Source organism: Electrona antarctica (genome assembly GCF_951216825.1).
Source record: "Electrona antarctica genome assembly, chromosome: 1".
In the NCBI taxonomy this organism is placed as follows: Eukaryota; Metazoa; Chordata; class Actinopteri; order Myctophiformes; family Myctophidae; genus Electrona; species Electrona antarctica.
The window spans coordinates 38995090-39010115 of NC_136806.1; the positions used below are offsets into that span (position 1 = coordinate 38995090).

The following is a 15026-nucleotide window of genomic DNA, read 5'->3' on the forward strand; positions in this document are numbered from 1 at the left end:
GGCATGCTCACTTTCACCATAGAGTCTGGGTTGACTTGTCCAAAATTGAGGATATTTTCTGGAGAAATTACAATTCAGAAGCACAGCAGGGGAGATGGTAAAAATCCAGGAGTGTTGGCAGGTATGCATGTAGGCTATGTATGTAGCCTGGGGTGGTCACATTGAGGTTTAAGAGCTCTTTTGCAAGTGAAAGTGAGGCCTGGCAAAGACAAAGAAGGAAAACAGAAGTTATGTACCCTGTTTACATACAAAGCACTACTTAAGTTGGCAAGCTACCCCTGTATTTGACAAAACTGCTATTCCCCTGAAATAAAGGTTTCAATCATATCCATCAATCAAAGGACAAAGCAGTATAAAAGCAACAAAGAACAAAACTATTACAGAACTGTGCAAAAAATACACAACCAAAGAAGATAAAAATACGAATCAATTCATCTACATTGGACTATTAGTACGATACTGTGTGTTAAAAACACTACATGATCCATTATCCACCTTTTAAAAGCTATAACGCTTGTAACATACAGACCACCACGTGTTAGCCTATGCCAATAGTGATTTTAGTAGCATCACATCTGCTCTCTCTCTCTCTGTAGTGAACTGTAATACTCCTCCTCATAGATCATTAGGTCAGTTCACTTCCACGTAGCCACTAGTCTAGTCTCCCTCTGCGTGCGCACTCCCGTCTGCGCGCACACGCCGGCTATTGTGTTTTTCTTACAGGAGAGGAGACTGGAGAGCAGCCAACTGAAGTGAACTGAGCAGTCCCGGTGGCCCTGTCTGTCTGTGTCGAAAAAACAACCCTACAAGCCATGGCGGACGAGCAAGAAATCATGTGCAAATTAGAAAACATCATGGAGATACGGTGAGCCTTTCATATTGAATCAAAAAAAGATGCGTGCATGCATGTTGTTGTAGGAAAACTGCAGAGGCCGGCGGGCGTGCGCGCGCGCGTGTGTGACTTGTTAGCCGGCCAACAATAGCTTGTTGGCTTTTTGTTATTGAGCTAGCTAATGCTAATGCTAGCCAGTTAGCTGCATCAACTGTGTTGCGTTTCTGTTGTTGTCTCCGGTTAGCGTTGGCAACGTTTCTATCGCCAAAGGAAATGCAGAATTAGAATCTCATGTAGAAAGGCTTGCTGCTGCATTTCTAGTCATGCCTTATCGTTCCTTCCAGATGTGGATCAACAAATGCCAGATGTGATCGCGTTAGCCCATTTAGCTGTATGCAGTGGTGGAAGGAACGGAATGCATTGATTGATTGAAGTATTTAACAGTTTGCAGAATTACAGTACATTTTAAGCACAACTCAATACAAAAACTGTTAACTGTGAGTGGACGACACCATAAAGCATTACACTTGTTTACAAGAGGGTCCACCGTTTTCATTTCATCATAACATTTAGAGACCTACAAATATACAGTTTTCTATAGGCAAAAACAGGAAATCATCATAAAGGAGGTAAAAATGGGGAAAAGCATATACAGTACAGTGAGGGGGAAAAGGGGTGGGGATTCAGATTTTACGGGGGCCAGTTTCGAATTGCAGCCATCTGTAGTAGCAGCCGCAATTTGCAACTGTAGATTTTTTTTTTTTTTAAATAATGGGATGAGTCTAGAGACTCCCCATTCGACGTTAAACTCACCAACATTGCAGCTCTAGGCCAAGCTTCATCCTCTTTCAATCTGCCAAGCTTTTGTTTCATAACAATCCACCGTAGACATGTTATAAGCTACTTTATGTCAATAAAATCTCTGCAGGTGATTCTTTTTCTAAGTGTTGTAGTTTGGAAGCACTCGTCGTAAGTCACGAATGGCCCTGCGTACCACCTGTTTCGCATTTGCACATAATGCAGGAGGCAGCAGCGTGACCCGTTAATTAAAACGAGTGCTTCCAAACTCCAACACTTAGAATAAGAATCACCTGCAGAGAATTTCTTGACAAAGTACCTCATAACATGTCTATGGTGGATTTTTATGACACAAACACTTGGCAGATTGAAAGAGGAAAATTCAAGCTTGGCCTAGAGCTGCAATGTTGGTGAGTTTAAAACCTCTGTCTTGAGCCCCATTGCCCCCACCGGCGGGGGCAGCGGCTGTCCACCTCTGAACAGCGCTCAGCGGTTCAATGGAGACCCAATTGGTCTCCGGTTCCAACTCCGATTTACCCCCTTTACCCACCTGGGGTTTTTAAGGTCGTTTAATACAAGCAGATCGCAAAAGCAAGTTGGATGAATGGGGAGTCAATGGAGGGTATTGCAACTCTAGATTCATCCCATTATTCAAAAAAATCTAGAGTTGCAAATTGCGGCTACCGTCCGTAGGTGCCCTTTGAGAGCGGTTTTGAAGATCAGTGTGCTGTGAAATTGCTATGAATGATATGGTTGGTAAAAACGCTGGTAAATACATCAGAGAACTGAGCCGAGTGAATAATGGCTCTGAATTAAATAGCTGTGATGCATCGTGCTCAAGTCACTGACCCGACGTCGTGTCTCTCTGGGCCTGTAGGAACAAGACCATCCAAATGCAGAAGATCAAGTCTCGTCTGAAGACGGAGTTCGAGTCCCTGGAGTCTGAGGAGAAGCACCTGAAGGAGTACAAGCAGGAGATGGACCTCCTGCTGCAGGAGAAGATGGCCCACGTGGAAGAGCTGCGACTCATCCATGCTGACATCAACGTGGTGGGTACCGTAATAGCCTCAGCCTAGCACTTTACCCTTCTTATATTTATATGTTCACTGTATTGTTTTTATACTGTGCTGAATACATAAATACTAATACTAAAATCATGCTACGGAATGGATGAGACCCAACACAAACTATTTCAACCTTTTTCACATCAAGGCCCATTAATTATTCGCCATTTGAGCCACAGAGACCACCATTTGATGAGATTTAATCTCTCAGACCCAAACGTGGAATATTTTGCTGTCGTCGGATAAGATTTTGTTGATTGATGTGACCATGGGAGAGATAACAGGCAAACGTTGATCAAAAATAGCAATTCTACATTCTCTAATTGTGTAGACTTCTTGCAAAGTATGTAATGCAGATGTTTAACAATAATTTAACTCTTATAGACTCTAGGGGTCTATATAAGGGTCCAATTGGTTACCAGCTCTATCATTTAGCTGGCAACCACCTGGAACCCCCTCACTGTCAAAACAACAACAAATATGGCATATATGAAATATATGATTTGGCCGACATTGTATATATTTAACAATACTGTACGTGAAATGTTTATTCTGCTGTATTATATTCTAATGTTTCTTGTGTTGTTTCAGATGGAGAGTACCATTAAGCAGTCAGAAAACGACCTGAACAAGCTTCTGGAGACCACACGTCGCCTCCACGACGAGTACAAACCTCTGAAGGAACACGTTGATGCCCTCAGGATGGCGCTGGGTTTGCACAGACTCCCCAACCTCAACGAAGAAGAAGAAAAACTCTCACTGGAGTCAGTACCCCCCACACACAAACACACACACACACACACACAGCAGTCTTGCTTTAAAAATGCATATATAGTATCTCCATTTATCCATCCGTGTTTAATGCATGAACGACAAGGATGTACATAAATGTAGCCCAACAACAACAGTTAGATTTGTATTGAATACTATTTGAACATAAAGGTAGGAGTATTATACACATTTTATATATCCAGCTTCATATTGCACAAGCAGATTTAGTAGCTTCATTATTCATATTAATTCATGCATTTTGTGTGCTGTGTGGCTGCGTGTGTCATGACTTCGCATCGGTTTAATGGAACACAAGTGGTTGAGAAAAACACAAACATAGGCACTTCAGAATAATCCATGCAGGTCATGGCAACATAATACGATATTCTTTTGAAATGTTTTTTTTTGTGGCTTTCGCCTTTATTTTATATTTTTTATGGAGGGACAGACAGACAGTAGGCTGACAGGAAATGGGGAGAGAACGATATTCTTTTGAGTGCAGCTTTAGGACAGTTAACAGTTTAAGGGCCCCAGACGGAGATCACCGTCAAGTTCACGGTGATGGAGATTGATAAATAAGACGGAGATTAATGATATCAAAACCGGTCGCATCGCTCCACAGCCTAGGAGCGCTTGTTGCCCAATCATCGGTGTTGCACAACAGTGACACGTCATCGAAAATGTTCCCTGCCTGTTTAGCGGACGAAAACGAAAATCTTAAAACGTTCACAACTCGCGATCTAAATCATCCTGTCTAATTATGAAAAAAAGATGATCCTGTGTTAGACGGCGCTCCGCGGTCCAGTCGCTAGTCGCGATAGATTTATTCTTACCTCCCGTTGTTGTCGATCGACTCTAGAGTGGTGTGGCTATTGTTAGCTGCTACACAGACATTCACAACAACTTCCGGTCCGCCGGTAAAAGTGGTCCGGGCGCTATAAACACATTTAATCCATTTTATTAATGGATTAAATAGGTCCGGGCCCTCAGGTTGTGTACAGTCTCCTCATGCATGTGCGTGCGTGGGTGTGTGACGTGTGTGTGGTGCGTGTTCAGAGAGAGTGCACTTGCGCTGTGTCTGACAGTACAGTATTTTCAGTGTGTCTTCAAATCTAGTCACATCTGGGGAATTATATTACCTGGAATTAATCAGACACATATGACTACTGATAACACAGTTACATTACATTAACATTACATTTAATTACAAATGTAAGTTTATGTTATTTTTTTATGTAAGTTATATTACTAACTTACATAAAAAATAACATACATGGCAACTAAGAATCCTCAAATGAATGGCTACTTTCATTTTGTATCGTCTTCACATTTTTGTATTTGCTTGCTCCGATCAGGTATTTTGACTGATCCGATCACCGATTGTTTTTCTCATGATCACCAATCAAGTCATTTGGAGTGCCGATCACCGATTGGTGGCCGATTGATCGGAGCATCTCTAGTTGCTGTAATATTTAGCAGTTTATGTTTAAGCCTGAGATGTGCCTGAAGAGTGCAAACTGACTGTGAAAAGTGGACTGGTTAAGTAATCAATTGGCTGGTGTGGGGTTGCCATGGAAATCAATTGGCTGAGGCAGAGGCTGGAAATTGCACAGGTGAGGGGACTTGGGCTCATTAGGTCCACTGGCAGAGCCTGTCCAGAGCCTTTTGTGGTGTTTCTAACTTTCTGGACAACGGTGTATGCCACAGACTCAAGGCCGGGCACTGCACTCCCTGTGGGGTTGAGGAAATTTGAAGTCGGTGGGGCAAACTGTTCTTGAGTTTCGTGCATTACAACTGTACGCACACAGACAGACAGTGACGTGGCACATTTATAGTTAGATAACACATTTCAACAACAAGGCAATTCAATGTGCTTTACACAGAACATCAAGCAAAGGAAACACAATTATACAATGACATTAGGATGAAGGAAAAAATAATTATTAAAAGAAAAAAGATAGTTACAGTGCAGGTCTTTAGTTGTGTTTTTAAAAGAAATAAAGAGCGGCAGCAGACCTGCAGTTCTCCGAGTTTGTTCCAGATATGTTGTGCATAAAATTAAATGCACTAAATGCTGCTTCCCCACGTTTATTTTTGGTTTTAGGGACAGAAAGCAGACCTTTGCAAGATGACCTGAGAGAGAGATCTGGATGGTTCATGAATGATGTAGCACAAGATCAGAAATGCATTTTGGCCTGAAACCCATTCAAAGCTTTATAGAGTCTAGAAAGCTGTTGGTCTAATAATATAGAGTCAGACCAACAGTAGTATTTTGAAATCAATTTGTTGATACACAGGGAGCCAGTGTAAAGCTGCGTTCAGACCTCAGTTCGACCTGTTTGTGCCACGCCCGTTCACGCAACTTCTCGTCTTTGCATGTAATCGCGCCGCTCTAACCATCCAAGTCTGAACGCACTTTAAGGATGTAAGAACTGGAGTGATATGCTCCTTCATTATTAAGGAGTCGAACAGCAGGGTTTAGAGTCTAGAGACCAGTGTTTCCCAAGCTGGGACACAGGCCCAAAGATCACATGGGTGTGGGGTGGACCCGAGGTAGCACAAACTCATAACTTGCTTTCATTCACTTTATGTCTGCATGTATCTATTTTCGTCGTCAGAGAAAAGTGGAAAGTGGTTGAAAAGTGCGTACAAGCATGCAGACGTGGATCCATGCATGTAAAAAGTTGTCTTTTGTGGCTAGTAGACAGACCGTTAGGGAGGGAAGGGCTTTGGTGGGATTGTCAGGGGAGGCGGGTGGTTCGTGACAAAATAAAAGACAGTATTTTAATGAGCTGTTGGATGTAGAGCTCTTCACAGGTCTGAAAGGATGAGCCCGAACACTAATGGACCCGTGAAATTCGCTCCAAGATCCGATTTGTTCCAAGATATTACAGAACCTACCCCGACTGTCAGGTCCATAGAATACACAACACAACAGTCGGGGTCGGTTCTTTAATATCTCACAACTAATCGGATCTCAGAACAAATTTCACAGGTCCAAAATGAGGGACTGGAACCCCAATGGACCGTGAAATTAATTCAGAGATCTGATTTGTTCCGAGATATTACAGAACTGACCCCGACTGTTGGGTATTATTACATGGACGTGACAAACCTAATTATAATTGCTATAAAAAAAATCCTTCTAGATACCAGTTATAGGCTACTACATAATGGAATATAGCAGCTAAATTGCATGTTTTCACCTCAATGGGATTATTGATTAGTTCTATTGATTTTATTTGATATATATATTTATCAACACATCGATTGTTCCACTTGACTTAAAGGACAACTTTAGTTTTTTTCATTTGAATGTTTAAACATGGGCATTCAGGCATTCGAACATGGGGCTAAATATGTATTATTTTTTTTACAACCTGCTGTCGCAATTAAGCCCATATATGGAGATCCATGATATTAAGCCCATATGTTAACTATGAAATCTTGTGTTTTTTTGTCACTCAAAATCCCCATACATTTTTGTCACTCAAAATCCCCATACATGGGGAAAGCCCCCATATATTGTGCCCAGGTCTCGTGACATCACTATGACATCATCATCCCCATACATGCGATAAGCCCCCATATATTGTGCCTAACCCTGTACATTCAAGACACTGCCCCCGCTGCCACCCTTAGATCTCCATATATGGACTCGGAGCTGACCTCTTCTGACATTCCATATGTTAATCTGACCTCATCACACCCTGTACACTCAAGACACACTCCATATATGGCCAGTGCACGCACTGCACGCAGCCTCGGGCGAGGTTACTTCTCGCTAAAACCTATTATTATCTAGGCAGATATAGGACTAGGACTTACCTCAGTGATTCCAGGGTAGTGGCACTGAACTCAGTCATTCTAAAAGACTTTTGAGGGCCTTGTGCTGTACTATCTAAGGTTTCCAAGAGTACTCATGCTACCCCACCTCCCCCATATAGTTTGTCTGTAGGTCAAAGCAGTCTGGCAAAGTTCAGTGCTCTAATCCAGGGGTTCTCAACATTTTTTGGCCGGGGGGAAATGCTTTGGCAATGTCTCGGGACCCCCGCCCCGCCCCCTCCCGACCCCCAATATAAATTGACTGCTACAATAACCTTAATTATAGAGACAATACACCATAAATAAATACTGAAACCAGATATAATCATTAGGGAAGGTGTATGCATGTACTATATGTAAACTCATCATTTCCATTTTCCAGTTGCAATTTTTTATTTTTTAATGATTTGAAATTATTTATTTTTATACCCCCCGGGGGGGTCGTGACCCACGGGTTGAGAAGCCCTGCTCTAATCTGTCAGTAGTAGACATTGCCAGCATGGGACTGCACCGTGACCCCAAACCCCCCGACACCCTTGGCCCCAATGCTGGGATTCTGTTAATTCCAGCTCGCCATTCCAATGTTATAATTCTCCAACCGTCCCCACTTAACGAACACCATTGCTTGTAAATATGCAAAAAAAATTCCAGCTAAATTTGAACATCTCTGAAAAGGGTGGTTAACCGTGACTGCAAAGTAACTATTCACTATGTATCCATATTGGATCCAGGCCCAAAGATCACAAGGGTGTGGGGTGGACCCGAGGTAGTCCAACATTTTAAACATGTTGCACAAACTCATAACTTGCTTTCATTCACTTTATGCCTGCATGTATCGATTTTCGTCGTCATAGAAATAGAGGGAAAGTGGTTGAAATGTCTGAAAAGTGCGTACGAGCATGCAGACGTAGGATCCGTGCATGTAAAAAGTTCTCTTTTGTAGCTAGTAGTCTTAGCATTGTTGATGCGATGCAGTTTTTAAAAGGCTCCAAAGGAGACAGACGGGTAGGGAGGGAAGGGCTTTGGTGGGATTGTCAGGGGAGGGGGGTGGTTCGTGACAAAGTAAAAGCCAGTATTTTAATGAGCTGTTGGATGTAGAGCTCTTCACAGGTCTGAAAGGATGAGCCCGAACACTAATGGACCTGTGAAATTCGACTGCACCTTGACCCCAAACACCCCGACACCCTTGGCTCCAATGCTGGGATTCTGTTAATTCCAGCTCGCCATTCCAATGTTATCATTCTCCAACCGTCCCCACTTAACGAACACCATTGCTTGTAAATATGCAATTTTTATATCCATATTGTCAACAGAAAGTTACCTAAAGAGTAAAGGCACTTCATAACATTTTAAATTATCCAACTTGATAATCCTGCTTTGTGAAACACTTCAATTAAGACTGTCATCATACAGGCAGGCAGACGGATACAGAGATCTCCATATACAGTATGGGCACAAAAGGGACACAGACAGATAGTTAAAACAGGTGCTATGACAAGTTGACAACGAGTATTATTAGGTTCCCAAGTTGCATCGTTCTCAAGTAGGCCGGTGGCCGACGGGCACGTATACAGGTCTAGTACAAATAAAACTGGGAAAAAAAAATCAAACTGTCATAATATGCGAATATTTGGCAAAGCTCTAGATCTACACACTCTCTCAATGCATTGCGGTGTGAGCTTATAGATCTGCAATGTTTCAGCCAAGCAATTTGGTGTAACTTGGATAAAAAAAGAAGGGGACCAAGTACAGACCCCTGAGGAACCCAGTCAATTAAGTATGGGTTTAAGTAAGTAATTAAGACAGGATTGAGGGTAGGGGAAACAACATGTGCCTGTTAATGTCCCATTTTAGGAAAGGAAGTGGGGTTATTTTCAGAACAATGAAAATAACTAGGGGGGATTTCTATCCACAAATTTCCATTTATAGACAACCTTTGTGTGTGTGGTTGTAGCAAATGGCATATTGGGGAAGGAGAGCTTGCTGGCAAAGTCGTGTTCTGTTCTTATTTATTCGTTCACTGTGACTTGGCAACAGTCATGGACTTGTGGAGATGGCTTCTGCCCAGCCAGCAGCTTTCCTTTAACCTGCTCTTTTGACACGTGTGAGGTTCTTCAGTTATTTAGTAATTCATGGCTCAGAATTGTACTGTACTTCCACAAAGCTGTTGTGTTTGTTTTATTTGGTTAATTGAGTGGTTTTGTGAGCTTACACACTGCATCATAGGTAACGGGACCCATTTAATCTGTGTTCAATCTGAACGCTCCGTTGATCTCTGTTAAGTCATCACATTTCTGCTCTATTCTATTCCAACACGACCCTTTTGTGAGAAAGCAGGGAGTAATGAAATTAGATATCATACTACTTTTTGAAAGTGGGCCAGTCAGGCATAAAGTCCAAGGACAAATATATCTTTCCCTGTCTGCCGCTGCCAACACACAGTCACACACACACACACACACACACACACACACACACACACACACACACACACACACATGCATTGCATACACACACGTGCGCACACAGTCACACATGAGTGCGCAAACTAACTCATTGTGCCTATACTTTTTCTAACATGCTACATAGTAGAGAATGGTGTGAGGCTGACCAGGGTGCACTTTAATTTAAGCCTGCTTTGGGCTTGCTTTTCTCCCTTCGTCTCCCCTTTATACTTCTCTTCCCTTTTGTAAACTAGTAGTAATCTGAAATGTGATTGCATTCTTTTGGGCTGTCTAAGAGCCGACGCCAACCCAATTCTTCTTCTTTCTCTGGTTTCAATAGCTACTTTGAAAAGCAAAAGGCAGAGTGGCAGAAGGAGCCTCATGAGCCCACCATCCCAGAATCCCTTGCGGCAGCCGCTGCCGCAGCCCAGCAGCTTCAGGTCTCCAGGAAGCAAGATGCCCGCCAGACGGCTACCTTTAGGCAGCAACCCCCACCCATGAAGGTACACAAACGGCTGTGCATGCTGGTTAACCACTTAGTATATTGCCACTGAACAAATCCAGTGCCAAATCCAGGACACTCTGAAACTGGGAAAAGTGGAGTCTATAGAATAATTTAAGGCACTACTTGAGGATGCAACACATAGCGACTGTACTTGTTTTTTTGTAGCGCCAGTGTATTAGCATTATGTTCTTTTGAATTATCATGTGTAATGTTATACATCCTGGGCTTGCGTCAGCCATAAATGACTGACTGTAAGCTGCATAAATGGCCCAGCGGCTGTGAACACGCCTGCAGCTGCTGGGCTATTTAGTAGGTTCACATGACACGGCCCAAATCGCCCAACACAACGTGAACAGCATACAAATACAATATTTCATTCAGCACCTGAAAGCGGACCTTGAGGGTCACTTGTTAATGTGACAATTTATCTCAGTGCATAACTGCATATGAATGACGGTTCACAAACATGCATAGCTCACCGTCAGCTAGACTAGAGTAACTTAATCATCCATGTTCAGCTGCCACCAACTGGCTTGTTAAACACAGACATTAACGGTTGTACTGCTTGTGACGGAACACTCCGCCATAATGGACTGTATTTACCTTCCGCTCCTGCCGGATTGAGCCGTCAGATAAGCTGTATTATTGATATCAAACCGGATCGCTGATTTCAATTTTTTCATTATTATTTTGGCTTGGCCTTTCCTTCTTTAGCGATCCTAGAGCGGTTTGCGCAACCTCGCCCCCGCCTGCATCCCATTATACAGGCTGACTAAAAAGCTGAATAACTCCTAATCTGCGGAGCTCTCCGTGGTTTGGATAAAACGTGCGATGTTCGGAGGTCTTTGCTGATTATCCGGTGGTCTAGATGGAAACATTGGCGCTTTCTAGAGCAAGGATGGCTATAGTTTAGCTCGCTAGCATTGATGCTATTTATTAGCATAAAAAGATGGACGCCCACAACATCCGTTCTGTCCTGTGTGTTCACCCTCTAAATCGCCCCCGCGAGGTTGGATTTGCGTCCAGCAGGTGGCAGCAGATGTTAACTAGAACTGCACTCCATAAATGGCCTACTAGTACGCAAGCAGAGTGCGCAAGTACTGTCGACCGCTACGAACTTTCAAATCTCAGCCTCTCTGTAAAACATTGAAATTAAATACTAAAGTCGGGTTATAACTGGCTGTCAATGGTGACGTAATTACGATATGTTTCAATATTGGTTGGGTTCAGGTAACGTATGTATGTATACATGTATGTAAGTTGTAAGTTGAAAGTACTATACTGTGGTCGGCTGGCTTTTTTATGTGCATATGCTTGGTAGGTATATATACTGATGTTGATGGTGACGTAATTAAGATATGTTTCAATGTTTTCCCTTTAATTCAGCTCTCTCTGGGTCGAGCATCAGTCTCTCCACAGTATGACTAGGTGTTTTAGGTGGCAACTCTTTGGTTTCTTGATCCTAGAGTAGAATGACTGAATAGTCTAGGACCTAGACTATTCACATATGTCAATTTGATGACTCTTGTGGTCGACAGGTTCTTGGCAACAAGAGCTGATTTGCCTTCTTTAAGAGGCTGGTTTTTGATATAAGTATCCTCCCTTCTCCTAGCTGTAATACTGAAAGTATATCTTCCTTATTTCTCTCTTTAAGTAATCTGAAAATCTCCGGAACGCTTGAATGAATTATTTTTCTGACCCTGTAAACGATTGTAACCTTTAATCCGGACATTTTTGTTTTGTTTATTAATCCTAATCAAGAAAGACCATGCTTTTCTCTAAGAATGTTGGATTTAGCAACTAGCAACTCATTTTAAATTACTTATTAGTAAAGGATTGCTTGCGCAAGTAATTAGGTATTAACATTGGCTACAGCAGGTTACATGTTTATTATTTATTGATGATTTATTATGTAGCGAATGCAAAGTCCTTAAAGTTGTAGTGAAATAAAAAATACGTTTTTCACACTTTTAGACCGGTCCCGGTTATGGTTCTCATGGTGGTATTGAGCTGGTGTGTGTGTGTGTGTGTGTGTGATGACCTAGACCAGACAGGGGCACAACATTCTGCTGCAGAGTATGACAGGGCCAGTGTTGAGGTGCGCAGTGTGGAGACTGCCACCCCCCATTTTGCACCAGCGAGCTTGCAGACGGCAGCTTCACCTTAGCTGCCGTCCCTTTTAGGTGTTCCTTGAAGGACAGAGTTCTGTCGAGGGTCACACCAAGGTAGGTTGGATAGGATGCATGCTTTAGTTTGAGTCCGCTCAGATAGATGTCTAGTTCTCTGGCAGCTTTAGCGTTGTGGAGATGGAATACACTGGAAACAGTTTTAGCTGGGCTCGGTTTTAGGCGCCATGTTTTGCAGAACTGGTCCAGTTTGGCGGTCTTCGTGAGCACTTGTTCCAGTGGGTCGAAGTCTGGTGCTTGGAATTTATTGTTGATGCTCAACAAAGACTCAGTGGTGGTGGGCACTGGGCACGTACTAAGTTAATTATTGATCATTTATTTTATGCTCTATCATTAGGAGGACAACGGCATGTATTTTTTACATTTAAAATGAGTTGCTAGTTGCTAAATCCAACATTCTTAGAGAAAAGCATGGTCTTTCTTCATTAGGATTAATAAACAAAACACAAAAACGTCCGGATTAAAGGTTAGCTAATTGCATTGCAATAACCTTTTTAAAGTTAGCATAGGTATATAAAATAATGTATCAATGCTGATACTGTATGGTATGCTAAAAGATGAAGGAGTGATGGAGGAGTATGGACAACAACAAACTTGTTAATAAAGTATTCAATCAATCAATGATGACAATGCAGTACACAAAGACTCGTGACCAAACAACACTTGCTTCTCAAAGACTCGACTTGATTCAGACTCCAGCTCAAAGACTCGACTTGATTCAGACTCCAGCTCAAAGACTCAAGACTTGATTCAGAGACTGTGAGCGTCTGATTGTGCAGCGACAATTTTTATATTCATTGCTTATTTTTCTTGGCCCACAACACTACAGGTGTGCGTTGCATCTCCTTGGATTCCGTGTTATGTATTCACCTACTGTGGAAAGGAATTTCTCCCTTGAGGACAAATAAATTATCTTATCGATCTTTGTTTAAATTGTTTCTGTCCAGGCTTGTCTGTCATGCCACCAGCAGATCCACCGCAACGCTCCCATCTGCCCACTGTGCAAGGCCAAGAGTCGCTCACGCAACCCCAAGAAACCCAAGAGAAAACCTGACGAGTAATCTCACTCCACCCCACCTCCCAGCTCTGCTAGTGTCAAAGGGAACTGGTCTGAGATGCTGATCTAAGACCAGCCTAGCACATTTAGCACCAGTGTACTAGTAGTACACTACTACACTGTAAAATCTCAGGATCTTACTGTGTAGCCTATATATGGTTGAGACGGGGGTCCGATTTGGATCGTGCTGATCTTAGATCTGTGATTCACAGCAACTTCCATACACAGTCAAGGTGTGTTACACCACTGTTTATAAGCCGCCCAAAGACCTTTTAAGGTCTGGTATTAATGTTATGCTCTCATTTCTAACCAGTGCTTTGAGTGTGTTTGATATGTATGTAGCCTCTGTATTAGGTTGAATAGACTCCTTACCATGTAACTGCAATAATGATATGAGGAAGAGAAAAGAAGTTGAACTTAAATGTGCCCATGTTTATATTTTGTTACTGTACCTTTTTTTTTTTAAATTTAATTGTTTGCTCTGCATGCATCTTTCCCTATGGCTGTCTTGTAATTCCTTGTGACAATATAAAAATCCAGTGGGTTTATTCATAGTGAAAGTATTGTTTTAATGTTTACAGCATACAGGTAAAAGGAAACCACACTTGTTTGCTCTAATTAGTGTTGTGTGTTAAACTTTAATACAATAATAAATGTTGATTTTGTACTTAAATTAAGTAGGGTGCATTGGCTTTCTTTAAACAATCCATGTGACACAAGGCATGACGCATGTTATGTTAGCAACTCTATAATAGTCTGGCAGGGGGCTGTGAAGTGGGAAATTGTTTTTTTTTTGCCTAAAATATTGTCTATATATACATACATTCATGAATCCACTTGACCGGCTGTCTGTATTGAGCAATTTATTTTATAGGGGAATATATGATCATACCATTAACATCCTATATAAGGCAAAAATGACAATGTCATTATGCTTTAAGTAGCGGGTTTTCATGATTCTGAATCCATTCCAAGCATTAGTCTTGCACAAAAAACACTCCTTGGGCTAAAAATGTCCATAGCTGCCATTACAAATGTGATGAGGTCAGTCAGCATATTTTGGGCACATTTGGGCAAGAGGCTATTGCGGTTTAACCCTAACCCAGGTCTCGTGACATCACTATGACATCATAGACATCATGATGTCATAGTAAATGTGATCTGCTGTCGCAATTAAGCCCATATATGGAGATCCCTGATGAGATCAGTATTGGCCAGCAACTCCACATCTGACCTCAAACCCTTAGATCTTCATATATGGATATATGTCACCTGTTCTGAAAATGAAGGCCCGGTCCTCATCAAACCCTGTACACTCAAGAGAATGTCCCCGGTACCACTCTTAAAACTCCATATATGGAGCTGTTCTGACATTCCATATGTTGATCTGACCTCATCAAACCCTGTACACAAGACATGCTCCTTATATGGCCAGTACAGAATTAATTCCATGTTGATCTGACCCTCATGCCAAAGCACCAGTGCTCTCAACGAGGCGGATGCGTGCACGCGACCTCGCCCCTTAGGCGTCTGGTATAGGATGT

The 15026-nt window shown here is 42.2% G+C and overlaps 1 protein-coding gene across 1 annotated transcript; it reads left to right on the top strand.

The window, feature by feature from the left end:
- The first annotated feature begins 639 nt into the window (after positions 1–639).
- Positions 640–14159, top strand: zc4h2 (zinc finger, C4H2 domain containing). Its single transcript, XM_079506832.1, has 5 exons — positions 640–865; positions 2508–2679; positions 3286–3458; positions 10075–10237; positions 13373–14159. The coding sequence occupies exons 1-5, from the start codon at positions 813–815 to the stop codon at positions 13484–13486; spliced, it is 675 nt and encodes a 224-aa protein (XP_079362958.1). The 5' UTR covers positions 640–812; the 3' UTR covers positions 13487–14159.
- Positions 14160–15026: the final 867 nt, after the last annotated feature.

What these genes read in the sequence shown, in the direction of transcription:
- zc4h2 (XM_079506832.1), top strand. Translation starts at nt 813, where the DNA reads ATGGCGGACGAGCAAGAAATCATGTGCAAATTAGAAAACATCATGGAG. An exon ending in GAAGAAAAACTCTCACTGGA is followed by an intron (nt 3,459 to 10,074) that starts GTCAGTACCCCC and finishes TGGTTTCAATAG; the next exon opens with CTACTTTGAAAAGCAAAAGG. An exon ending in AGCAACCCCCACCCATGAAG is followed by an intron (nt 10,238 to 13,372) that starts GTACACAAACGG and finishes GTTTCTGTCCAG; the next exon opens with GCTTGTCTGTCATGCCACCA.